Here is a 25,741-nt window from a genome sequence, read left to right as displayed (position 1 = left end):
GGGAAATGGTGCTAGAATGGTGGGCAGAGTGGAACTTGGCATAAAACATCTCCAGCCTAAGGCGTTTGAATTTTTTTTATGCAGGCTGTTTTAGTGACATGTGGCGGTTAATGTTTTGTCTGGATGTAGAAGTTGAAGTCTAGGTGTAGTCAGCTTTGTTTCCAACCTAAGTGTTGGGAATCTAAGTTTTTTTCTCTGCCTGACACTTTCCGTGCTGTCTCATGTTAATAAACAGGTGAGTATTTGAGTGCTTACAGTTTAAATGAAATGCCATGGAACTCTGCAGTGAGTGAGATGTGTAAAAAGGTATAATCAACATCCATGTCTTATTTAGAGATGTTCAGGTTTTATACAGGGGACAAAATTTATAGGCATGCAGAAGGTAAAAAAAAAAAGTATCTAAGTCAGCACAGTCAAGGGTCACTTGTGTGGTTAAAGCAGACGCCACAGGAAATGGAGGAGGGAGCAGTCCCTGTGGTGGGGAGAGGTCAGAGAAGGCTCCTTGGAGTGGGAACTTGAGGAGCCCCGCGGATGCGTGGGAGCCAGGGGGTGGAGGGGAGGCACCCAGGGGGGCAGCAGAGGCTTCTGGGAACCAGGACCACATTGGAGGGACCACATTGGGAGCAAACCTCCCCCAGATTGAAGGATTTTTGCTCATTCTTCAAATGTTTACTTAATTCAGCTCTGCCCGAAGGAGTCTGCCAAGTTTTACAGGGTGTGGGTGACAAAATTAGAAAGATGATTGGGAGTTTGGCATTTCTGCTAAACAATAGGAAGCCATTGAAGGTTTTCTGAGTTCTCCAGTGACTTGGAGGATGGGTCTGAGATTGGATTAGTGCAGCAAGGCCATGGGTTAGGCAGCTGTGGGTGTAATCCCGGTGTGCAACCCTAATAACTTGGTTAGGGTTGTGGTAGCAGAAGAGTGGAGAATGGGCAACTTAACACATTTTGAAGGACTGTTTGATTGAAAATGCCTGATCTTGGGTAACGGATGATCATGTTGTTCAGTCACTCAGTTGTGTCTGACTCTGTGACGCCATGGACTGCAGCGCGCCAGGCTTCCCTGTCCTTCACCATCTCCTGGAGCTTGCTCAAACTCATGTCCATTGAGTCAGTGATGCCATCCAACCATCTTGTCCTCTATTGTCCCCTTCTCTTTTCTGCCTTCAACATTTCCCAGCATCAGGATCTTTTCTAATGAAGTCGGCACTTCACATCGGGTGCCCAAAGTATTGGAGCTTCAGCATCAGTCCTTCTAATGAATATTCACAGTGGATTGATTGATCTTGAACAGGGAGTAAATATGACCACTGGATATATAGCCTGGGGGCATGGAAGTACCAGTATTAAGAATGCAGAAATTGAGGAGACAGCCATTAGCTCAAGTGAGAGTGAAGGAGGTGATAGTTACTGTTTAGAAGTATAGAGCTGGACGCAACTAAATCCCTTACTATAGTGTAAGATGTGGAGGACGGGAAGACCAGACAAGGGAAGCGGGTCATATTACAGATTGGGATAGTAATATGTAGTGAATAGCATTTGGAGTTTTATAATTATAATTCATCAACAGAAGCATAATATATATTTTTAGAAGATTTTGTAGGGAAAATTGGCAAAATAATTTCCTCTTTGAAAACCTTTTTTCTTATGACACAACAGTTCATATTTTTTGAAAATTAAAAAAAAGATGTGTATAAAGAACTGAAACTTGTGATCCATATATATTTAAATCTATCCATATATATACATGTATCTATTTAAATCTATTTATATATGCATATGTCTATTTTCCTGTTTCTCTGCCTCTGTGTATGAGTAGAATTTTTTTCCTTAACAGGAGGAAAAATACTATTTGGTATTCATTTTTTCCCTCACCTAATACATTATGAATACCTTTTCCTATCATTGAAAGCATTTCTGCTTTTTTTTATTGCTATGATACTCTTGTATATGGCTGTTTTACCATAATTTATCTAGCCACTCTCTATTATTGGATGTTTAGTTGTCTTCTCTGCTTTGCTATCATAACAACACTGAAATGAATAGCCCTGAAACTACATTTTTGCATATAGCTAGCATTTTCTTAGATAAATTTATAAAAGTTTTGGAATTGTTGAAGAGTGGATTTACAACATTTCAAGGCTTTTGATTCTTGGCAGACTGCCTTTCAAGAAGGTTGCATCAATACACATTTTTGTTGGGAGTATGGAAGTTTACATTTTTCCACATTGTGAAGTCAACTCAGATTATTAAAAAAAACTGAGCAGCAACAATAAAAAGCCTTTTGACAACTCGTTGAAAAATTGTATCTTGTTTTAAATTTGTGTTTTTTATCATCAACAGTGTATTTGTTGACTATTCATGATACCTAATGACATTTAAGCCTTTTCATTAAAATTTACAAATATACAGAAAATAGAGTAGTAAATACCCACATAACCACCACCTAATTTAACTAAGTTTTTGTCACATTAGTTTCACATATAATATTTACTGATGTATTTCAGTGTAAGTTAGCTATCTTCATATAGCTCCTAATAATTTTAAGATTCCCTATTGAGAAATGGCCATAATACATGTTAGTAAATATTATATGTTGCCATAATATATATCACTGTGCACTTAATGAAATTAATAGTAGTTCCTTAATAACATACAATATTTGATCCCTTTTCAAATTCTTAAGTATAATAGTTTATTCCACCCGTGTAACAGGGAAGCAGGGGAAGAATGGTCAAACACAGTGATCAGGTGTGCAAAGCATTTCTCAGTGGCTGGAGCACACTCAAGAAGAATTTGCCCTTCAGCCTGCAGCCATGAATGGTTTATGGCAAAAATGAGTGACTGGTGATTATGGTTCTGGCGTGTTCACAGTTGATAGACTATTTTGTTCCACCAGTAGTGGGCAGGCCAGTTAGGCCCCCTGGCTTCTGAGGATAGTATAGTGACACGTTGCTTTCCTTTGCCACCGTATTCATTGGGTGTGGAGGTATGTCTTCCTGGTGACATTTGGTTTATTAGTCAGGGTTCTTAAGAGAGACAGAACCAGTAGGAGAGAGCTCCATCTCTATGTACGTATCTAGTGAGGTTTATTATGAGGAATTGGCTCACACCATCCATCTTGGAGGCCGAGAAGTCCTAGGATGGTACTGTCTGCAGGCTGGAGACCCAGGAAAAGCTGGATTGTAATTCAGACCACATCCGAAGTCCTGAGAACAGGGTGGCTGATGATGTAAATCTCGATCTGAGGGCCAGAGAAGAAAGAAGATAGGACCCAGCGTATGCAATGGGGCAGGGAAAAAAGGATGAATTCTTTCCTCCATCTTTTGTTCCGTTCTCAATGGGTCGGATGAAGCCCACCCATACTGGGGAGGGAAGTCCAGTTTACTGAGTCCATAGATTCAAATGCCAGTCTCATCAGAAACCCCCTCACAAACACACCCAGAAACGGTGCTTCATCTGGGCACCTGGTGGCCAGTCAAGTTGATGCATAAAGTTAACCATCATAGTTAGTATTTTACTAGGTTATGCAAGGAATCCTAAAAGCCTTCTCATTTCATAAGTATATGTGTTTAATCATATTGAACTTCCAAAAATGGTAAAGGAGAGAAGCTTCAGGTCATTTATCAAATCTATTACTGAAGAAGGATTAAATAACATTTTAAAGGTAGAGTAGCTGCAAGTCCACTCCTCTGTGTATCAGTCTAAGGAAGAATCTTTGACATCTTTAATCAGAGTAGACACCCAAGCCTTGGTGATGCAGTGTTTTTTAAAACTGAGGAAAACTATGTTTCTTGTGTCCATATTAACATGTCCTTGTATTGAAGAGATGTTTTATCACCTCTGAAAAAACAAGGCAGATAAAAGACCTGAGATTTTTTATTTGTAAACTATATTGAGGAATAAATCAAGTGCATCAATCAGAAGTGTACAACTCCACGCATGTTCATAAAGTGAATCCATCCATGTAACCAGCATCCTTCAGTTCAGTCGCTCAGTCGTGTCTGACTCTTTGCGACCCCATGAATCGCAGCACGCCAGGCCTCCCTGTCCATCACCAGAAGCCCTCTGACTCCCTTTCTAGTCCATACCCACCCCTCCTGAGGGAGCTAGTCATCTGACTTCTGTCACCATGTGTTAGCTTTGCCTGGTTTTCTACTTTATATAAAATGAATAATACACTATGTTCTCCTTTTTCTTTTTTTTACAATATGTATTCTTGTGTCTAGCTTCTTTCACCGTTGCTTTATTGGTAAGATTCATCCGTGTTGTCACGTGTAGTCGGTGTTAGTTGATCCCACTGTGTGACTGCCACAATTCATTGAAACATTCTGCTGTGGACATTTGAGTTATTTTCCGTTTTTTGTTGCTATCCAAAATAATGCTGCTGGGGGTGGGGCAGCTTAGAGCTGTGGCACAGCCCCCTCTGGCCCCAAGCCCATCCAGCCTCTAACAAGGTGCACATGTGGGGGAGAAAGTGAAACCCACACAGAAATGCAGCCCTAGACCCTCAGGCCCTGGCCACGCCCCAGACCAAGGCAGAGCTTGCTGTCATACCCAAGAGAAACCCAGCTCCCACCCCCAGGGGGCAGTGATGGCCCCTGGGCGGAGGAGACGCCCCGCTTGCTCCTGGCTGGGCTCCAGCCCCACCTCCTCCCAGCTCACCCTGGGGAAGACACAGCTCGTGCTCGCTTGAGATGTGTTTCTCCTGCCAGAGCTGCTGGGAATGCTCCAAGGACACACGTTCAAGGGCAGGAGAGGTTTCACCCAGTTTCATAAAGACAGAGAATGTTAAACAAAACGAGAAGACAGGAATATATTTCCAATGAAAGAATAAGGAAAAAAAAACCCGACACAAAACCCTGGGAAAAAACCGTAATGAAACACAGATAAGTAATTTACCTGATAAAAGAGTTCAAAGCATTAGTAATAAGAATCCTAATTGAACTGGGGAAAGAATAGATGAACACAATCAGAATTTTTGTTAAGAGCTAGATAATATTAGAAAAGTGCTGGCCGCACTGAAGAATACAGTAACTGAGATGAAAAAATACATGGATATGAACAAGAGATTGGGTGATAAAGAATACATAAGTGATCTTGAAGATAGAGTAATGCAAATTGCCCAGTAAGAACTATACTACCCCTCCCTCCAAATTCTAAAAATTGAGGATGGTTAAAGGGACTTACGGGACAATATCACAGGTACTAACATTTGCATGATAGTGGCCCCAGAAAAGAAAGGTGGCGCTAGTGGTGAAGAACCCACCTGCCAATGCAGGGTACGTAAGAGACGTGGGTTCAATCCCTGGGGCAGGAAGATCCCCCTGCAGGAGGGATGGCACCCCACTCCAGTGTTCTTGCCTGGAGCCTCCCATGGACAGAGGAGCCTGGTGGGCTATGGTCCATGGGGTCAGAAAGAGTCCGACACAACTGAAGCGACTTAGCACGGCACAGAAAGGGAAAAGAGTAGAAAATGTATTTGATGAAATTATGGCTGAAAACGTCCCAAACCTGGAGGAGGAAACAGATATCCAGGTACAGGAGGCACAGAGGATTCCAAACAAGGTGAACCCAAAGGAACCCATGCCAAGATACATCATAATTAAAATATTAAAAAAATAAAAAATTTTAAATTTCAGCAAGAAAAAAACAAAGTCACATCCAAGGGAACCGCCATAAGGTTATCAGTTGATTTTTCTGCAGAAACTTTGCAGGCCAGAAGAGAATGGCATGATACTTTTAAAGTGCTAAGAGGGAAAAGCCTACATCCAGGATACTCTATCTAGCAAGATTATCATTCAGACTTGAAGGACAAGCAAAGAGGTCAGACAGGCAGAAACTGAGTTCATCAATACTAAACTGACCTTACAAAAAGTGTTAAAGGGTCATCTGTAAGTGAAAAAGTAAAAGTTCCAATGAGAAATAATAAATTATGGGAAGGGAAAAATCCCACTGGTGTAAAATTGCTGGGTCTGTCCTTACATGTACATTCATTTACAGTAGACATTGCCAAGCAGTTTTCTGAAGCGGTTTGCCAGTTGCATTTGCTCCATATTTTGCCAACATTGGCTTTTTTCTTTTTAATTATCTTGTGTATGAGTAGTGGTATTATTGCATTGTAGTTTTATTTTGCCTTTCCAGTGGAAAGTTTTCTTTTAGGGGTTGGGAGCTTGATAATGATTCTAAAGATCATTTGGGGAAAACTGAGAGAGTGATTAGCCTTGTAAGAAGGCTTGTAAGAAAAAACGTAATGAAATGCGTTCTTATTTTGTGTATCCGTTCATTCATTTATTTTTGGCTGCACTGGGTCTCCGTTGCTTTGCCAGAGCTTTCTCCGGTTGAGGCGAGCGGGGACTCCTCTTCATTGCGGCCCTCGGGCTTCTCACTGCAGCGGCTTCTCTTGTTGCGGAGCCTGGGCCCTAGGCACCTGGACTTCAGTAGGCGCAGCACAGGGGCTCACTAGTTGCGGCTCTAGGGCTCTGAAGCGCTGGTTCAGTAGTTGTGGCGCGTGGCTTAGTTGTTCCGGGGCATGTGGGATCTTCCCAGATCAGGAGTCGAACCCTGCACTGGCAGTGGATTCTGTGCCACTGGGGAAGTCCAGTAGTGCAGTGTCTTTTTTATTCCACATTCATTTGTCAGATGTTTATTGAAGATGTTGCCTCTCTACCAGGTAACAGTCTAGAGCTCGAGGATACACACCAGTGAGAAAGGGGGAAAAAAATTCTGTCCTGGCAGAGCTTTCCCTCTAGTTATGGCAATTAAGGTGCATGTAATCTTGCAAGAGTAGATGGGTCAGTTGCCAAGGTTAGTCCTGAAACATTGCCTGCTGCAGTGATGACGGGAGCTGTCAGCTCATCCTGGCATTCCTCCCATGGACTTGGGTCTGAGTACATCTTCACTTAGGAAGGCATTGCCCATTGATCAGAACTGTGGAGGAGATGGACTTCCTTGCCAAGCCTTTCCCTTGTGACCATATGCTAATTTTTGGAAGTATTTGTGTATTTGCCCGCATAGGGTCTTAGTTGCCCAACACCAAACCTTGGTTGTGTCATGTGGGATGTCATTGGCTGTGGTGCACAGGCTCTCTAGTTGTGACATGTTGGCTTAGTTGCTGTGCGACATGTGGGATCTTAGTTCTCCTACCAGGGATCGAGCCTGCGTCTCTTGCATTGCAAGGTGGATTCTTAACCACTGGACCACCAGGAAAGTCCCAACCATATGATAATTTAGCCTATGGCATCCTTTATGGCATCCTAAAGGTGAGGGAAGGGGGAATGATTTGATGTGTGGGGTCCTAGGACAGCCAAGAGTTGTTTAGTCGCTCAGTTGTGTCTGGCTCTTCATGGCCCCATGGACTGTAGCCTTCCAGGCTCCTCTGTCTGTGGGATTCTCCAGACAAGAGTACTGGAGTGGGTTGCCATTCCCTTCTCCAGAGGATCTTCCCTTCTGAGAGACAACCAAGAGAGTAAGTGGAAGAGACTCAAGTTGGAGGATCCCTACCTCAAACCACATCGAAAACAAAGTACCAATAATGTATTGAAACTTAAAGGGAAAAGCTAAACCTGTTCAAAACAGGCTAAGAGAAAATGTGGGTGAATATGTAGTCTTGTGATGAAGAATTATAATAGTTTCTAAACTTAGAAGTAATGGAAGAAATTGTAAAGCAGATAAAAATTGACAGACTCAATTATATAAAAATATCAAACTATTTGCAGCAAATATGATAGACAAAGGGGGAAAGGGCATGTTCTCATGCTGTTGGTTGGGAGTATAATTGGTACAATCCTTTCTGGAGAGCAGTGTGATAATAAGTATCAAGAGCCTTAAAGATCCTCTCCTTTGACTCAACAATTTCTCCTCTGGGAGTCTAGCCTTTGAAAATTGCCAGGAATTTGGACAGATGTTATATGCAAAGCTGGTTACTTTAGCTTTAAAAAAAATAAGAAAAATTGGAGATAATCCAGTAATAATAATGTCTACTGGTGAGAGGAGAGTTAAATTGTGTTTTTAAATAAATGAATTATTCACTACTATAAGCAAACATAGGTATAATTCTAAATCATAGGATTGCTGTAATTAACAGTGACATTTCCTTTATATTTCAGTCCTGTTTTGCCTCAGTTAGGAAAATAAATTACAATTCTTCCACGTTTGCAAAAAGCCAAATTCAATACTAACTAAAGAATAGTATGATTATTGGGCCATCTTTGAGCTTTTCTTTTGTACTGTGCAAAAAATTGTTAAATAAAAACCAATAATCTAGCACATTTCAGTTCAGTTCAGTCGCTTACTCCTTGGAAGGCAAGTTATGACCAACCTAGACAGCATGTTAAAAAGCAGAGACACTACTTTGCCAACAAAGGTCCGTCTAGTCAAGGCTACGGTTTTTCCAGAAGTTATGTATGGATGTGAGAGTTGGACTGTGAAGAAAGCTGAGCGCTGAAGAATTGATGCTTTTGCACTGTGGTGTTGGAGAAGACTCTTGAGAGTCCCTTGGACTGCAAGGAGATCCAACCAGTCCATTCTAAAGGAGATCAGCCCTGGGTGTTCACTGGAAGGACTGATGTAAAGCTGAAACTCCAATATTTTGGCCACCTCATGCGAAGAGCTGACTCATTTGCAAAGACCCTGATGCTGGGAAAGATGGAGGGCAAAAGGAGAATGGCACAACAGAGGGTGAGATGGTTGGATGGAATCACTGACTTGATGGACATGGGTCTGGGGGGACTCCGGGAGTTGGTGATGGACAAGGAGGCCTGGCGTGCTGCAGTTCATGGGGTCGCAAAGAGTCGGACACGACTGAGTGACTGAACTGAACAGAAATGTGCTAGATTGTTGGTTTTTATTTAACACATTTCTAAGATGCCTGTTGTGTGTATGGCATTGTGCCCAGTGTATTTCATGACTGTTCATTTATTTCTAGCATCACCTTAAGAACAGGTAGTGTCCTTATCCCCATTTTACAGGTGAGGAGCCAGAGTCCCAGAAAGCTTTAGTTACTTACCTGAGATCCTTTAGAGGCAGTAGCAGAGCTGCTTGCATCCCAGACCTGAGAAACTCCAAAGCCTGTAGCTGAGTATCTAGTCAAGAGCCGATCCTGCTTTGGAATGACTAAAATGTAGAAAGAACAAGCGACTTTTTTTTTTTTTTTTTTAAGATTTATATATTCATTTATGGATGTGCTGGGTCTTCATCGCAGCGAGCAGAAGCTTCTCTCTGGTTGCGGTGCACGGGCTTCTCATTTGATGGCCTCTGTTGTTGTGGAGCGCAGGCTGTGGCTGCGTGAGCTTCAGTAATTGATGCTTCTGGGCCCAGCAGTTGGGCCCGTGGGCTCTGCAGCGCTGGCTCCGTAGTTGTGGCGCATAGGCTTAGTTGCCCGCATCGGGTGGGCTCTTCCTGAAGCAGGGATTGAACCCAATTAGGGTTAGGGTTAGGCAGGCAGATTCTTTTTTTGTAATGTGTTTGTTTTTAATTGGAAGATAATTGCTTCACAGTATTTTATTGGTTTCTACCATACATCAATATGAGTCAGCCATAAGTGTACATGTGTCCCCTCCCTCTTGAACTTCCCTTCCACCCCTTCCCCTCCCCTTCCGCTGTCACAGAGCACCAGATTTGAGCTCCCTGCGTCATACAGCACATGTCCACTGGCCATCTAAGTTTGCATATGGTATTGTATATGTCGCAATTCTACTGTCTCAGTTCATTCCACCCTGCCTGTCCCCTTCTTTGTCCAGAAGTCTGTTCTCTCTACTGTTCCTGGGGTTCTCTGTGCTGTTCCTGGGGTTCTCTATATTGTTCATGGGGTTCTCTATGTCTGCATCTCCAGGAAGCCCACAAGTGACTTGCAAAAGCAGTTTTAACTGGGTTTGACTGTCACTGCACCCCTGTTCACCGTGCTCTCCCATCACGGTGGCTTCTGTCACCCAGCTAGCCCTGTTCTTCTTGTAGCTTGAGGTCCTCATCTCCCCACAAAACACTGATCCCAAAGATCAAGAGGCCCTCTCCTGGTCTGTAAGTATCTGTGTGACCCCCCAAGTTGGTCCTCAGCATTCTCACAGCCCCCCACCTCTACAGAACAGTGATGTGCAGGTTCCAAATTTGTGAACGGGGGGAAGGCTGTGTAAAAGCGGCACACACCACCTTATTCTTACTCTTTCTCTTCTGGAATGGAGAGGACACTAACCATAGAAGCGTTTCTTTTTTATTCTTTTTCCTGGAACTCTCTCATTGTTTATTCACCAATCAATATCTCTTTATGTCTTACTACGTTAGGCATTTTGAGAAGACGGAACTGAAATAAATGCACATTTTCCTCTCTCATGATACCCTTTGTCCCCATTTTCAGGTGGAAAGGATCTTATAGCTCTGCCTTTATTCACTGTAATGACTTAACACAGAAGGATGATCCAAACATACACAGTAAAGGTATAAAGGACACAAATTTTTTTTTTTTTTAAATTTTGTTGTTCAGTTGATCAGTCACGTTCAACTCTTTGTGACCCCATGGACTGCAGCATGCCCGGCTTCCCTGTCCTTTACCATCTCTCGGAACTTGCTCAAACTCATGTCCATTGAGTCCATGATGCCATCCAACCATCTCATCCTCTGTTATCCCCTTCTCCTGCCCTCAATCTTTCCCAGCATCAGGGTCTTTTCTAATGAGTCAGCTCTTCACGTCAGGTGGCCAAAGTATTGGAGCTTCAGCATCAGTCCTTTCAATGAATATTCAGGACTGATTTTATTTAAGACTGACTGGTTGGATCTCCTTGCAGTCCAAGGGACTTTCAAGAGTCTTCTCCAACACCACAGTTGAAAAGCATCAATTCTTTGGCGCGTAGTCTTCTCAATGGTTATGGTCTTTTTTAAAATAGGGGCCCGATTTCTTCTTTGGCTCAAGTTAAAAAAAAAAAAAAAAGATGTAATTTTTAAGAGCTCTGGAGCAAAAGCAGGATGAAGACGTTGAAGTCAGATGTACTTGGATTTCAATATTGTTTCTACCCCTGCCTATGTGGGTGAATTAGTTTACCATTCAAGATTTAGCCACTGCATCTCTAAAATGTGGATGGGAACACCTACTTTGTAGAGCGGTTGCATAAGACTAATGGGATATTGCATATAAAAACCTAACACAGTGCCCCACACTTTCTATACATTCATAGCAGCATTTCTTACCGGCTTCTATGAAGTCTTACAGAAGCTTTGCTGTTAACAGTTAGCTTTCCAGTTTCTCCTCTTTGTCATTCTTTTTTTTTTTTTTTTCCCATCATTGATGCTTTTGAAACACGGAAAAGGGGCAAAAGAATGAGGTTGTTTTCATTCATGATTTCATAATACTTTTTTTTTTTTTTTTTTTTAAAGAAAACTGTATGTCTTTGCTAAAGAACAAGATATAATTTGTCTTTCCAAATTTCTGTCAGCACGGGTTTCTCACCCTCAGCACGATTGACATTTGGTCTGGATGACTCTAAATGGGTGGGGGGTAGGGGGTGGGCATCCTGCCTGTGTACTGGGGATATTTAGCAGCATCCCTGGCCTGTCCCAAGTAGATACCAGTTTCTACTTCTGCCCCATGTGGGGAAAAATGAAAACCGGCAGCTCAGAGCTAGAGAAGTTCACCCGAGAAAGGCAGGTATTATAACAGACAGAGATGGCCTATTTGGGGACTTTGGTGTTTGTAAGCTGGACAGTCAGGCTGAGAACCTCTGGTATAAAGATAAAACTTGGCAAACTCAATGTTTTTTTGCTTTTTACTTGGAATGATGGGAAATAATTGTCCTTGTAATAGTATACTGTCATATCAGATATTTTATCCATTGAATATTTTCAGCTTTTTTCACATATTGATCTGATTATATACATTTGAGAATAAAATATATTTTCTTTTTTTTAAACAGTATGCAAGCATTGAAAAAAATGGTGAATTTTTCATGTCTCCCAATGACTTCGTCACCCGATATTTGAATATTTTTGGAGAAAGCCAGCCTAATCCAAAGACTGTGGAACTTTTAAGTGGTGTGGTGGATCAGACTAAAGATGGGTATGTTTGTTTTTGATTACCTCATTTAGTTTTTGTTGTGTGTGAAACAGCTTTCTGTCTCTTTAATGATTAGGAAGCCAATGTCCTACATTTTTTCTCCTTATTACAATTAATGCATTATTTTAGAAATGATGCCCTGAACAGTTCCTTCAGTGTTCTTATCCCAGTTGGGGATTCTATATCTGGATTTCTTGACATAGTTTAAACAACTATTTATAATTTCACAGCTATTGTAGTTGAGTGGTGTGAAGATGTGCTTGAGTGTATGTCATATATTTTAAGTTTTAAGGTAACTGTAAAAATTATAACATAGGTCTGTGAACATAACTTTTCTATAATCTTTCTGCTCAAGGAACTTTTAAACGTCCCATGTTTAAATGCTATAAATCTGACAGACAGAATAATGATTCCAAATCCCCAAGAAAGGCATTCTGCCCAAGTGGGAAGAGAAACATGGAACCACCTAAAATTAAATAGGACACTTTGCAAAAATGCCTTTGGTTTTTTTTTTTTCCTTTTACCAATATTTTCTGTTTACATTTTTAAAAAGTGAGTCATCCTTAAGTTGTGTAAGAATGCAGTTGATTTTTACCATAAGCGCAGAATTTTGGGCTCCAAAATATTGGTAATATGAGCCCCAATATTCCCTAATAACCAAATATAATCTGTCAGAACTAGCCTTTTCTGTGTAAACTGTAGTGAACCCAGCTGTCTGCCCTCGCCACTTGCCAGCACTCCCTTCGGATTGATTAGATACTGGCCTTTCTGGGGTGTTCTTCTGTTCTGAACTTTCTCTTTTGGTCCTGTGTCTGTTTTTTCATATGCATGGGTTTGAGGTACAACCAAAGAAAACTCCCTGATGTACTGTGAATGCTCTTAGTTTTACCGGTACTTCTCCTTACTTGCTTATACATCTATAGTTCCATCGTGCATGAAGGCAGCTCCCGCTAAAGTGAAAGTCTTGCAGATGGGAAGCAAGTGGGGAGGAAATTGGCAATTATACTTCCTGTCATATGCTGGCAGATTGCTAGATTATACCTTCTCTGTTCCAGTGGTGGCTACTTGAGTTTTCCACAACCTGTGTAATCCCTCCCAAGGTGGGATTCTTTGCTTTGGAGGAAAATATCATTTAGGAGCAGGCGTTTCTTCCCTCACAGGGCCTATCTGTGGAGATTCAGGGAGAGAGGTGGAGGTATATTTCACACTAGTCCATTCAGGCTAAACGGCTGCACAGAACTTAGCTTTATTCTAGTAAACATTTTGGTGGTGGGGGGCGGGGGGGCGGCAGATTGGATTGCTTCCACATCTTCTGTGCTTATAAAGTGCAGAAGAAATGTGACCAAGTTCACATGCAGTATGAATTAGCTGTCTGAATGTTTAAGATCAATTTTTTTTTCTTACTTGATAAAAAATTTTTTAAGCTATAGAAAATGGAAAGAATGCAGTGAATGTCTAATAGATACCCTTCATCTGGATTGATTGTTAACATTTTTAAAACCTGTGTGCCTTTTTAAAATTAGTTTTAACATACATATACTCTTTACACATCACACAGGTAATTTCCTCTTTTGGCTGGACCAGTTAACTATAAATTGCAGACATCAAGATACTTCAGTGTTTAACTTTGAATAAGAGCATTCTTCTTAACCATTATCATACTTAGGAAGATTAACAATCATGTGAAATATCTAATATCCAATAGATTAGCAATCATGTGAAATATCTAATATCCACTCTATTTTAAATATGGCAGATCTCTCCACTCACCTCTCCCCCACCTCAAATGCTTTATTATAGCCTTTTGTTTTTCAAATCCAGCATCTAATCAGGTTTCCTGTATTACATTTAGTTGCTGTATATCTTCTAATCTAGAACAGATCCTTGCCTTTTTTTTTTTTAACCACTGATCAAGTTTAGTGATTTTTTACTTAAAAAAATCAAACCACCGTTAAAAAAAAAAGAGGCAAATAAAACTGATTTTCCAATCATTTGAAAAGCATAGTGCTTATTTGTCCAAAATAGACTCAAACTTAAATGCTACCATTATCATCTCTAAACTTCTGTAATAAAAATAGCATTTATATATACACACATATACATTTTTTTATATATAAAATAGAACTGTATCTTGCAGTCAACAGGAGAAAGAACAACACATCCTTGTTTTATTCTATCATGACTTCGAACCCAGGCCCAGTTATTTTGTTGAAAGTCCCTCATTCTGGACTTGTCTGGTTGCTTCCTTATGACTTGGATTCATGATCAATTTTGGGGTGCAGGTTAGGAGAGTTCCTACCATCTTGTCCCAGCATTGATGATACTCAGTTTGATCACTTGGTTCAGATGGTGTCCACCTGATATTTCCATTCTACAGAACCACTTTGGGTTTGTAATTAGGAAATAGGCACTTTCAGAACATGGGGATATCCTGTTTCACAGCAGCCTTTCGCCCAGTAATTTAGGCATGCATGGTGATCCTTTTCTGGGTCAGGCTTATATCCATAGTGACACTTTTCTGGATCAGGTATTACATCCATGGCAACCCTTTTGTGGACCAGGCATTACATCCATGGTGACCCATTTCTGGATGAGGCATGACATTGGTGTTTGAAAAAACAGTGTTTTTCCTGACTCTTTATTTCCCATTCATTGTCTAGAATTCTTTGGTAAGGAAAAGTTTTCGCCCCTCCACGCCCTTTTCTTTCTCTGTTAATTTTTGTATCACTGTAAACTCATGGATTTATTTACATTGAACTCAATGTATTAGAATCTATTACTAAATTCTCTGATTATTCAGATTGTTCCAGTGTGGTCAGTGTGAGTCCCTTCAAACTGGCTCCTGTACCCTCAGCCTTTGAGTGTTCCTTGCTTTTGGTAAATAAGGTGTACCCGGCTGGCTTTGGATTTGTCCTGCTCTTGTCCAGGAGATCTTTTCTCAAAGAAAGGCCCAGGTTCCTCCTGGTTGGGACTGGTGCTTGGAGACGTGAGGCTGGGCACTAACTCATTGCTCCTGGACTGTTCCTGCCACCCTGACATTTCAGTGGAAAGAGCTGGGAAATATACTTAAAAACAAAAAAAATCAAAAGTTCATAATGATAGTTCCTATTTAAATTTAACCTTACAGGAATTTCCCTTCTTTTCTATTTGTATCTTTTTAGGGGAACATTTTGATTCCTAGTTACACAAATATTTTTACAGTCATTAATTTTATGTGACTTTAGTATCTGCTGATGTACTTGGCTTCCTTTTCATCCCACCCCTATTAACCCACTAGCTTTTCCTATTTCTTTTTACATATACTCTTCAAAAAATATAACCATGATTACATTACACACCAACAATGTAACATACGTTTTACATATATAAAGTAACATAACATGTATTTTCTCATGCGCTTATAACAAATTCTTGGCTTTCTTTCCCTAGTTTCCCAGATGAGAACTAAGGGATCAAGTAATTTGCTGCCTAAAGGTACCCAGGCCTGTCTGGCTGTAGTCCTGGGCCTTCCCACTGTTCAGAGCGGCCTTTTCTCTCATCATCTCACAATTCTCTTTAACTTGACACTTTCTTTCTGATTTTGTATTATCTTCAATGTTAGCATTTTACTGTGACAAGGAAAATCTTCGATAGTCTCAATCCTTTACCCTATGACTAATTTTTTCTTTTCTTCTCCTTTCTTCCTTTTCAGTGTTAACAGTGACTAGTTCAGTTTCAATAGGGAAAACAACCACCCATAACCATCTCAGCTTGCCAAGGTATTTTGTATTTTTCAGTATATTCTGTGACTTATACTGCATCAACATTTTTCAAAATTTGAATTCATTTTTAATTCTCTTTTATAATCTTTCTGCCTTTATCAGTTTTCATATTTCCATATACTGTTCATATGAACAGTTTTAGATAGCTTCATCATTTTCTATTAGATTAATAGAGCATACTTTATGAAATCATGCCCTTACAGAGTTATTTCAGTTTCTCCTTTTCTATAATAGATACTACTAGAGTGAATATATTCATGTAGGTGGCATTTCCCCCTTCTGTTTAATTTGTTGTTCAATCGGTAAGTCATGTTGGACTTTTTGCTACTTCATGAACTGCAGCACGCCAGGCCTCCCTGTCCTTCGCTATCTCCTAGAGTTTGCTCAAACTCATGTCCATTGAGTCAGTGATGCCATCCAACCATCTCATCTTCTGTCACCCCCTTCTCCTCTTACCCTCAATCTTTCACAGCCTCAGGGTCTTTTCCAATGAATGGTCTCTTCACATTAGTTTGCCAAAGTATTGGAGCTTCAGCTTCAGCACCAGTCTTTCCAATGACTATTCATGGTTGATTTCCTTTAGGATTGACTGGTGATGTCCTTGCTATCCAAGGGACTCTCCAACACCATAGTTCAGAAGCATCAATTCTTCAGCGCTCAGCTTTATAGTCCAACTCTCACATCCATACATGACTACTGGAAAAACCATAGCTTTGACTATACAGACCTTTGTTGGCAAAGTGATATCTCTGCTTTTTAATACACCGTCTAGGTTTGTCATAGCTTTTCTTCCAAGGAGCAGGCGTCTTTTAATCTCATGGCTGTAGTCACCATCTGCGTTGATTATGGAGCCCAATAAAATGAAATCTGACACTGTTTCCATATTTTCCTCATCTATTTGCCATGAAGTTGATGGTACCAGATGCCGTGATCTTCTTTTTTTGAATGTTGAGTTTTAAGCCAGCTTTTTCACTCTCCTCTTTCACCTTTATCAAGAGGCTCTTTTAGTTCCTCTTTGCTTTCTGCCATTAATGTGGTATCTGTTTAATTACTTCCTTAGATTTAATAGAGGGATTCCTGGGTATAAGGGTAGGAATATTTTATAGCTCACTGTGATATGTATTGTTACAGTTCTTTCCAGAAGGACTGAACTGAACAGGAACTTGTCTGGTATTTAAGCTGACTGAGCTTGTAGCATAGGACCAGTGTCCAAGGCCCATTCACATGTGCCCGCGCCATTTTCCCTAACCCCAACCCCAGCACACAGCTGCTGCTGCCGCCGCCACCAAGCCACATCAGCCGTGTCCGACTCTTAGTGACCCCATGGATCCTCCGTCCATGGGATTTTCCAGGCAAGAACCCTGGAGTGGGGTGCCATTGCCTTCTCCCCCAGCACACAGCTAACTCCACAGTATTTACTTCACAAACAGATCTAATCATAGGACCCTTCTCAATGTTAAATGGTGAATGCCTGCATTCCCTGTTCCTTTCCCTTTCTTTAGGATCATAGCATTTGTCAGGTTCACAAGTCACACATCATCCTCCTAAATCAAGTACTATTCCTTGAAAAAATTACATGACAGAAGCTCCATGGTGGCCCACAGAGCGCAGCACACATACAGAACAGCATGGGAGCGCTGAAGGGGGTGCCGTTCCTCTAGCCTGACTCTCTTGGGGTCTGATCTCCTAGCTTGACTGACCTGAGGGAATATTAGTGCATAACTTTATTAAAATTTAGAAAGCTGTTTATAGATGGACAACTTTAGGATTTAAAAATAAAGACAGCTGTGGTGGTCCAGATGTCATGATAACGTGAAACACTCCTTTTTAGTTACTTATTGGTCCTCTAGCTGTGGTTTCTTGAGTCCAAGCGCCAGGCCCTGCACATTTACCACCTCCAGTGTCTAGTCCAATATCTGGCCTCCATTTCACATCGATTTGTTGACTCAACTTAGGTAAATCTACTAAGATTTTTGCTCCCTCTTGTTACAAAAGACCAGGAGTGTTGGGAAATGGAAGATCTAGTTCAAATCCTAGGTTACTCATTGTTGGAAGCTGACATACGGCCCCCTGAAGATATCAAGATAGCAGTCCCAGAGTTTGGACATGTGACGTTTTGGGAAACGTGTCTTTGCAGATGTGGCTAAATTGGGGCTGTTGAGGAGATGACCCTGGATTACCTGTGCTTTAAATGCCTTCACAAGCATCCACATGAGAGGCAGAGAGAGAGCTGACACAACACTTGCAGAGGCATGTGGCATTGTGACCGCAGAGGCTGAGGTTGCAGCGGTAGGGCCACAGCCAGGGGCCATCTGGGGCCACCAGGAGATGGAGGAGGCAAGGAGTGGTTCTTCCCTGTGGAACCTCCCTTTGGATGGAGAATGGCTTTGCTGACACCTTGATTTCAGATATCTGGTCTCCAGGACTGTGATGGAGAAATTCCTACTGTGCTAAGCCACCCCTTTGTGGTCATTGGTGTAGCGGCCCTGGGAAATGAGTCCCCTTACAGAGCTATTTTCTTTGGGGAATTAGAAGGCTTGTTGTTGTTCAGTCGCTAAGTTGTGTCCGACTCTCTGCAGCTCGATGAACTGCAGCATGCCAGGCGTCTCTGTCCTTCACCATCTCTGTGAGTTTGCTCAGACTCATGTCCATTGAGTCTGTGATGCCATCCAACCATCTCATCTTCTGTCGTCCCCTTCTCCTCCTGCCTTCTGTCTTTCCCAGCATCAGGGTCTTTTCCAAGGAGTCAGCTCTCCACATCAGGTGGCCAAAGTATTGGATCTTCAGCATCAGTCCTTCCAATGAATATTCAGGATTTCCTTTACTATTGACTGGTTTGATTTCCTTGCAGTCCAAGGGGCTCTCGAGTCTTCTCCAGCACCACAGTTTGAAAGCATCAGTTCTTTGGTGCTCAGCCTTCTTTATGGTCCAACTCTCACATTGCTACATGACTACTGGAAAAACCATAGCTTTGACTATATGGACCTTTGTCGGCAAAGTAATGTCTCTGCTTTTTAATACGCTGTCTAGGTTTGTCATAGCTTTTCTTCCAAGGAGAAAGTGTCTTTTAATTTCATGGCTGTAGTCACCATCTGCAGTGATTTTGGGGCCCAAGAAAAGAAAGTCTGTCACTGCTTCCATTTCCCCATCTACTTGCCACGAAGTGATGGGACTGGATGCCATGATCTTCGTTTTTTGTATGTTGAGTTTTAAGCCAACTTTTTCACTCTCTTTTCACTTTCATCAAGGGGCTCTTTGGTTCCTCTTTGCTTTCTGCCATTAGAGTGATATCATCTCCATGTCTGAGGTTGTTGATATTTGTCCCGGCAATCTTGATTCCAGCTTGTGAGTCATCCAGCCTGGCATTTTGCATGATGTACTCTGCATGTAAATTAAATAAGCAGACAATATAAATAAGCTGTGACAATATACAGCTTTGATGTACTCCTTTCCCAATTACAAGGCGTGTAGTTGTAAAGAATTTTCAGGAAACAGAGACTAATCAGCCTAATACAGGAGGAAAGGTTTTTTAAAAAAATTATTTCTTGTTGGCTGTGCTGGGTCTTTGTTGCCGCATGGGCTCTTCTCTAGTTGCAGAGAGTGGGGTCTACTCTCTGGTTAGAGTGCATGGGCTTTTCGTTGCGATGTTTTCTCTTGTTGCCGAGCACAGGCTGTGTAGGTTCATGGGCTTCGGTAGTTGCAGCTCCCAGGCTCTAGAACTGAGACTAGGTAGTTGTGGCACATGGGCGTAGTTGCTCTGTGGCATGGGGGAATCTTCCTGGAGCAGGGATCAAACCCATGTCTCCTGCACTGGCAGGCGGATTCTCTACCACTGAGCCACCAGAGAAGTGCTGACAGCTTTTTTTTTTTTCAGTAATAGCTTTTCATAGGTCCAGACATTTTCCAGGCAGGGCAGAGACCCCTGCTGTGGACTGTTTTCCGGAAGGCATGGCCCCTTCCTGCAGGCTTCAGCTATGTTTAGGGTTGGGGAGACTTCAGCATGGAAGATAAACACCTGTGCACTGCATGGACTTAGAGGCTTTCTGGCAAAGGGATCTTATTCTTCTGGAGCCCTCTTGACACTAATTTAATGATTCCTGAGGCTTGGCCAGCCTTCCACACCGTGAGCCTGTTGCGGAGGGCTGTCCACTCAGTCATTTAGTAGCTGTTTGAGACCCTCATCTCGCTGCCTGGCGCTGTTCTGTGTGTGCAGGATGCCATGGTGAGTCGGGGGAAAAGGAGTGCTTGCCTGCTGGGTGCTTCTTATCTAGTGGAACAGACAGCTGTTCATCAGAGAACCACAAATAAATGTGAATTGATGTTGTGATGGGTGTTATGTTGCAGAGACGTGGTGTGGGAGACAGCCTGGGGGCTTCATGCCGATGGGGAGATCAGGAGGGATTCTTGAGCCATGGGAATTGCAAAGGTTACCAGGCTGGGCGAGGGGGACAGAGGACAACGTTGTAGACAGAGGGAACAGCAGCTTCAAAGTCACATTCTGAAATGCTGAGGCTGGCAGGTCCAGAGCATGGCAAGTGCAGGGCATGGTGCGGGAGAGGTGGGCCATGCTAGACTGTGTGGGAACTTGTACTTGATATTAAGGTTGGGGGTCTTTGTCACAGGACCAATGGCGAGCCATCACAGGGTCCCATGAGTTGGGGGGTTGGCATGACCTGCCTGCTAAACACGATCCTCCCTATTAATCTTCTTTGATTTCACCAGTCCTCAGTTTCCCTTCTAACTGCCTGTCGTGTTTAGATTTCTCTGCATTCCCTTGTTTTAATAGATTTAGTGATGAGTTTAATCAGTTTGTGAGGTTCCTTGAGGGTGCATAAGCCTGGAAGCTCTTTGTCAAATGAGCCTCTAGGTGCTGAGGGTTTTCTGAGCCTCTGAGGAGGGAGAGAAGGGGAGGGGTTGGGTGTCTCAGCTCCTCCCACTTAGGCCCTCTTACCTTGACTGGACGGTGTGAGTTTTTCCCTTGATGTTGGGTTTGGATCATTTTCGGTGTGTCTTTTCGGGTTGGTTGTCCCTGTTAGTTTTTGTTTAAAATGGGAATGAAGCTTTTATACCTGCAGTCTAGTACATTGTTCGCCTAGCTATCTCCTAAGAGCAAGGGGAAAAATAGTGTTTGTGTCCCTTTGAGCTTGGCAAACATATTTCTAGATGTGCTTTGTGAACTGAAGTCTCATTAGAGAGGCCCGGGGCTTAAATGCCATTGCATTTACCTGGCGTCGCTTGGGAAGATGAAGCATCGCCCAAAGAAGCTGGAGGTGTGGGCTGCCTGGCCTCTTGGGCTCAGGATGCTGTCAGCCGTTACGGGTCTGACCCAGTCAGTGTGGGGTGGGTACTGGACTGCACTGGTATCTAACTGGTTTGCTAGGATCAAGCGTGAATTTACTGTGTATTTTTTGTCTCAGGTGTGGAGACTTTGTTCTCCATGAGAGAACAAAAGTTGGCTTTTTCTTTTGAAAGCAGCAGTGTCAGAAATCCTGATTTCCTTTTTCCCCCTCCTCGGACATTTTAATTATGAAAAATTTGAATCATACAGAAAAGTGAAATCCTGATTTCCTCATGACAAGCTGACGCGTCCAGCGTAACACCTTGTTAGCCCCCTGTTCTGTTGAAACAAAATGATAATATAGTTGGCATCCACAAATAAGTCTTTCTTCTTCAGAGTATAGTTGGTCAGTCCTGGGACAATTCCCATTTTGAGGCATGAGGAATTAGGGTGTCAAAGGAGAAAAGATAAAAAAGGAAATCTTGTGTTTTAAAACGTGGCTATATTAATAAAGTGTGTTCTCTGTGTCTCCCACGTTCACTGTTTATCCTTCTGAGAAGGGGGAAAAAAGGCCTTTTAAATACTTCACAAGGTGAAGGAGGATATAATAATGTTGTTGATGATAAAATCATTTTTATATACCTGTTTTCACTTTGTGAGGCTGTTGCGATGAAATCCAGGCCCTGGCCACATGCTGAGAGTTAATGAGGTTGACAATTGGCAATGCTTAAAGAGTATTAGGGTAATGTATTTAAACATACAGGAGTTCACAGCCTGAAATGTTCATCGTCTGTCAAATAGAATCCATAATCAATATGAGGAGGTCTTTCCATTTACTAATGAGGATAGTTGTCTGCACTACTCAGGTGGACACAGATTTTAGATAAATACCTGGAATTCATAAGCTGTAGAATTAAGCAAAGGCATCTCTTTAATTAAGAAAAAAAAAGGTAATAATCAACAAGCAGTCACCTGAGAAGCTTAAATTTTCTTCTTAGTCATCAGACTCCCAAATTAATCCACCAAAACAAAAAGCCTCATTAGCAGCTCTCGTTGAATCAGTGTTATTTTTTCTTTCTCTCAAGGTGTCTGATTAACCCCCTTTCTTTTTGCATTACTCACTTTGTGTTAATATTTGATGTCTGAAGTCATGGGGGTGGGTGGTGCGTGCAATGTGGTGGCTAGACGCTGTCTGCGCAGAGTAAATTAGAAAGAATTCTTGAAAAGGTTTGTATTATGTCGCAGGTATATTAGCAAGCCTTTAGGAGTGTCAGGTGCCTGGGTTGTTTTTCTTCTTAATTCCAGAAAGGATTGATTAGAGACGAGGTGCTGATTTCACTCCTCATTCATATGTAGGGTTAGCCCTCCTCCTCTTCCCCCTTCTACTTACCAAGCCTGGCCCTCTTTTGCAGAGTTTTGCTGTCAAAGGAAGGTGAGAAATGGGGCTATAGCTGGAGGGGGAAGGTAGGTGAAAGAGAGGGTCTTTTTAAAGTGGGTAGAGAACAGCATAATGCACGCTGATGGAAATGACTACAGTGAGTGGAGTATTGACACTGTCAGAGAGAAAAGGGAAATTCTGGTATGTTCTGAGAGGGCAGTGGCCTGTTTGGATAACATGGAAAGTTCATTTAGGATAGCTGTTCTCAGAGTGTGGTCGGTAGACCCCTTGGGGGTCTCTGAGGCCTTTTATAAGGAGTCGTTGAAGTCCGAACTGTTGACATAAAAATGCTAAGAGATCATCTGCCTTTTTTGTGTGTGTTGTACTTTAACTGATGGTTTTAAAAGCCAGTTTATAGAGCTGCTGGTTGGCACCAACTCAGCAGCAACACCAGATCCAACAGTACAAGTGTGGTCATTGTATTGTTCAACACCAATAGTTCACAATAAGGTAGTAACGATGATGCCAATTTTGCTTCAGAATGCCTTTGAAGAAGAAGTAAAGTTACTGACTTTCTATGAAATCTCACCTTTGAATATGTATCATTTACAAATTCGAGTGACTGAGGGGGAAGCATGTGTCAAGACTGCCGGGCACTGGCCTGTGATACTTGTCAGAAGAGAAGCAACTCAGGCGCTTGCTGAGCTAGTCATTTGTTTTCAAAGGAAAACTTCTTGAGAGAAAATTTTCACCTGACAGCCTTCTGATACTTAAAGCCTCTTCTGATGTAGCTAGTGGTGATAATAATAATGTGTTTTAACATAGTGTAACGAAATGTGTCCACACTTGGAAGATCCGCAGTAGCTAGGGAAACGTCTTTTCCTGTTAACCAGTACATGGTGTTAGGAAATCCTGAGTCAAGCTTCTAGTCAAAGTGCAGACAGACCCATGGGTTTTAATGTAACAGAGTGGGAACAGGTCATTGATACAGTTTCAGATTCCATATTGCAACTAATCTTTAAGAAAGTACCCCTTGTTGGGATTTGATGGATCACAGAGTATCCACAGGAGTTACTCGCTCAGGGAGCCCAGTCTGCTGCTCTGTGATGACCTGCAGGGAGGGTGAGGGGAGGGCCGGGAGGCTCGAGGAGGAGGGGGATGGATGTGTAATTACGGTTGATTTGACTTGTACGCAGGGACCAACACAACATTGGAAAAATTTTAAAATAATTTGAAAAAAGCTGTTAAAATGCTCCTTCCTTTTCTAACTATGAATCTGTATAAAGCTGAAATCCTTCATATCCTTCAACCTAAACAACATATTACAGCATTTTGAATGCAGCTGTCTTCTGTGAAATCTGATATTTAAGAGATTTGCAAAGACATAATACTACTTTTTTCTCAGTACGTTTTGTGTTTTATTTATTTTTCAGATAAATGTGATTTCTATTACCATGTAATAGGTTTATTCACTTTGCAATGAATTTAACATTTTAAAAATGTATCAGTTTTAATTTCTCACATAGTAAGTATGATAGGTACAAGATATGATAGGTACAGATAAATAAAAGCCCTTTGGAATCCTCAGTAATTCATAAGCACACAAAGGGCTCCTGAGACTCGAAAGTGTGAAAAGTGCTGAGCTAGAAAAGTGGAAGGTAAGGTATCACAATGGGGCAGATGTGTTGTGTAGATGTGGTGGGATTTCGGGGAAGTTTCCTTCTGATCTCCTTGGTTTTTCTCTGGGAGGTAGGTAAGAAGAAGGATGCAGGTGAAGTATTAACAATTTGAGGAGAGAGGAGAATATATTAATAGTAACTATTTATTAAGAACTGAATGTGTAAGGAAACGTCGCATGACTGCTTGCATTGGACGCACTTGAGGATCCACCCGTGGGCTTGTGGTCTTGAAATTCACAGTGAGACCACCTAGTGTGGCTTTTTGTTTTCTGTCTTCTGAGTTCGGTGGCACAGAGGCAGGCAGGGAGCCAGAGGTGTTGGCTATAACCAGGGTTGCAGGCTTGGCCATTGAATAACTCAGAGTAGGAGATAGCAGGGAGGTGAGGGGCATGCAGGGGAGTAATTATAAAGTTCAGCTATGGATTTAATCTGGATAAAGGGGCAAAGGACACGGAGTAGGAAGCAGTGAGAAAAGGGGGTAGGTTTAATGAATTGTTGATTTCAGTGTGGTTGACAATTGTTGAAGTTGTGATATAGGAGAGAGTGACCAGGAAAACTGGAAGATAGTGGCCAAAATGTGAGATGCATGAAATTGAGAATAAGGATGTGTTACAGTTATTGGTCTTGGCAGAAGTCTGGAGTCTGACCATGGGACTGAGTGACTGAGAGTAAGTGAAGAAAAGATCGTCGGAAGAGGCAAGTTCAACTAATTGGGAGGCCTGGGTGTTTGAAATTATGGAGAATATTGAGAATTGAGGTAGGAATAGGTTGCCAAGCATATCAGGGAGGCAGGAGTTAAAACATGGTGGGGAGGGGGGTGCGAGTTTGGGGTTATTAGGTGATAGAAACAAGGAGAGGTGCTGTGCAGTAGTCAGATGATGTATTTAAAATGGGGGTTAGGAAAGAAGGCTTGGGGGATGGTGGGAGAGAGAAGTACACCTCCCCTACTTATAAACAGAGTGCAACCCAGGCCTGCAGAGAGAAGCTCCTCGCTGCCTCGGAGGCATGGACCTGGGGAAACACCAGGCGTTGGTTACAGTGAATGGGTGAAGGGATATTTACAGGATTCCTCGGGAAGAGATTCCCTTTCCAACTGAGGGTGAGCTTGTGCTTATCACAGGCTGTGAGTTCTAGAGGGTGCAGTTGCGGGGTTTCTGGGAGATGGGAGGTGACAGAATATGGAAGTGCTGAGCCCCTGTGGGGATTCGGTGTGGGTGATGAAGCATGAACTGGGGGTCTGGGGCTGCTGGCGGAGGTCCACAGGCACAGGATAAAGGGTACAATGGGATGTCCTGGCGGACTCCAGATTGCGCCTGCTGGGAGACAGGGGTCTTTGCAGAGAGGGAAGGAAACCTGGGGAAGGGCATCCTTATTACTTGAAGAACTTTGGTGGGGGGCACACCATGTGTCCTGTGGGACCTTTCCCAACCAGGGAGCGAACCCATGCGCCTGCATGTGGAACACAGAGTCTTAACCACCGGGAAGTCCCTTGAAGAACTTTTAAAGCAAAAATATTTTGTGGGATCGGAGCTTTCTACTGATGTTTTTATCAAAGATGGTTAAAGGACAAAAAAAGTAAAGAAGGTTCCAGATCCGGTGCTCATA

The 25,741-nt window shown here is 42.2% G+C and overlaps 1 protein-coding gene across 10 annotated transcripts in view; it reads left to right on the top strand.

Annotated features, from left to right (window-relative positions):
• Positions 1–25,741, top strand: part of SLC25A13 (solute carrier family 25 member 13) — a 228,434-nt gene that overhangs the window by 32,455 nt on the left and 170,238 nt on the right. For 3 of the 10 annotated variants that reach the window (XM_055589788.1, XM_055589786.1, XM_055589790.1), the window contains exon 3: positions 11,901–12,043. The exons of 2 other annotated variants lie outside the window; for them this stretch is intronic. In XM_055589788.1, the coding sequence (XP_055445763.1) occupies positions 11,901–12,043 (143 nt within the window). Of the gene's footprint in view, positions 1–10,351; positions 10,432–11,900; positions 12,044–15,731; positions 15,799–25,741 lie in introns of those variants that run through there. 5 more of the 10 variants (XM_055589789.1, XM_055589791.1, XM_055589796.1 and 2 more) reach the window with 5 other exon arrangements.

Source organism: Bubalus kerabau, chromosome 8 (genome assembly GCF_029407905.1).
Source record: "Bubalus kerabau isolate K-KA32 ecotype Philippines breed swamp buffalo chromosome 8, PCC_UOA_SB_1v2, whole genome shotgun sequence".
Lineage (NCBI taxonomy): Eukaryota > Metazoa > Chordata > Mammalia > Artiodactyla > Bovidae > Bubalus > Bubalus kerabau.
This window is presented reverse-complemented; position numbering and strand designations above follow the sequence as displayed.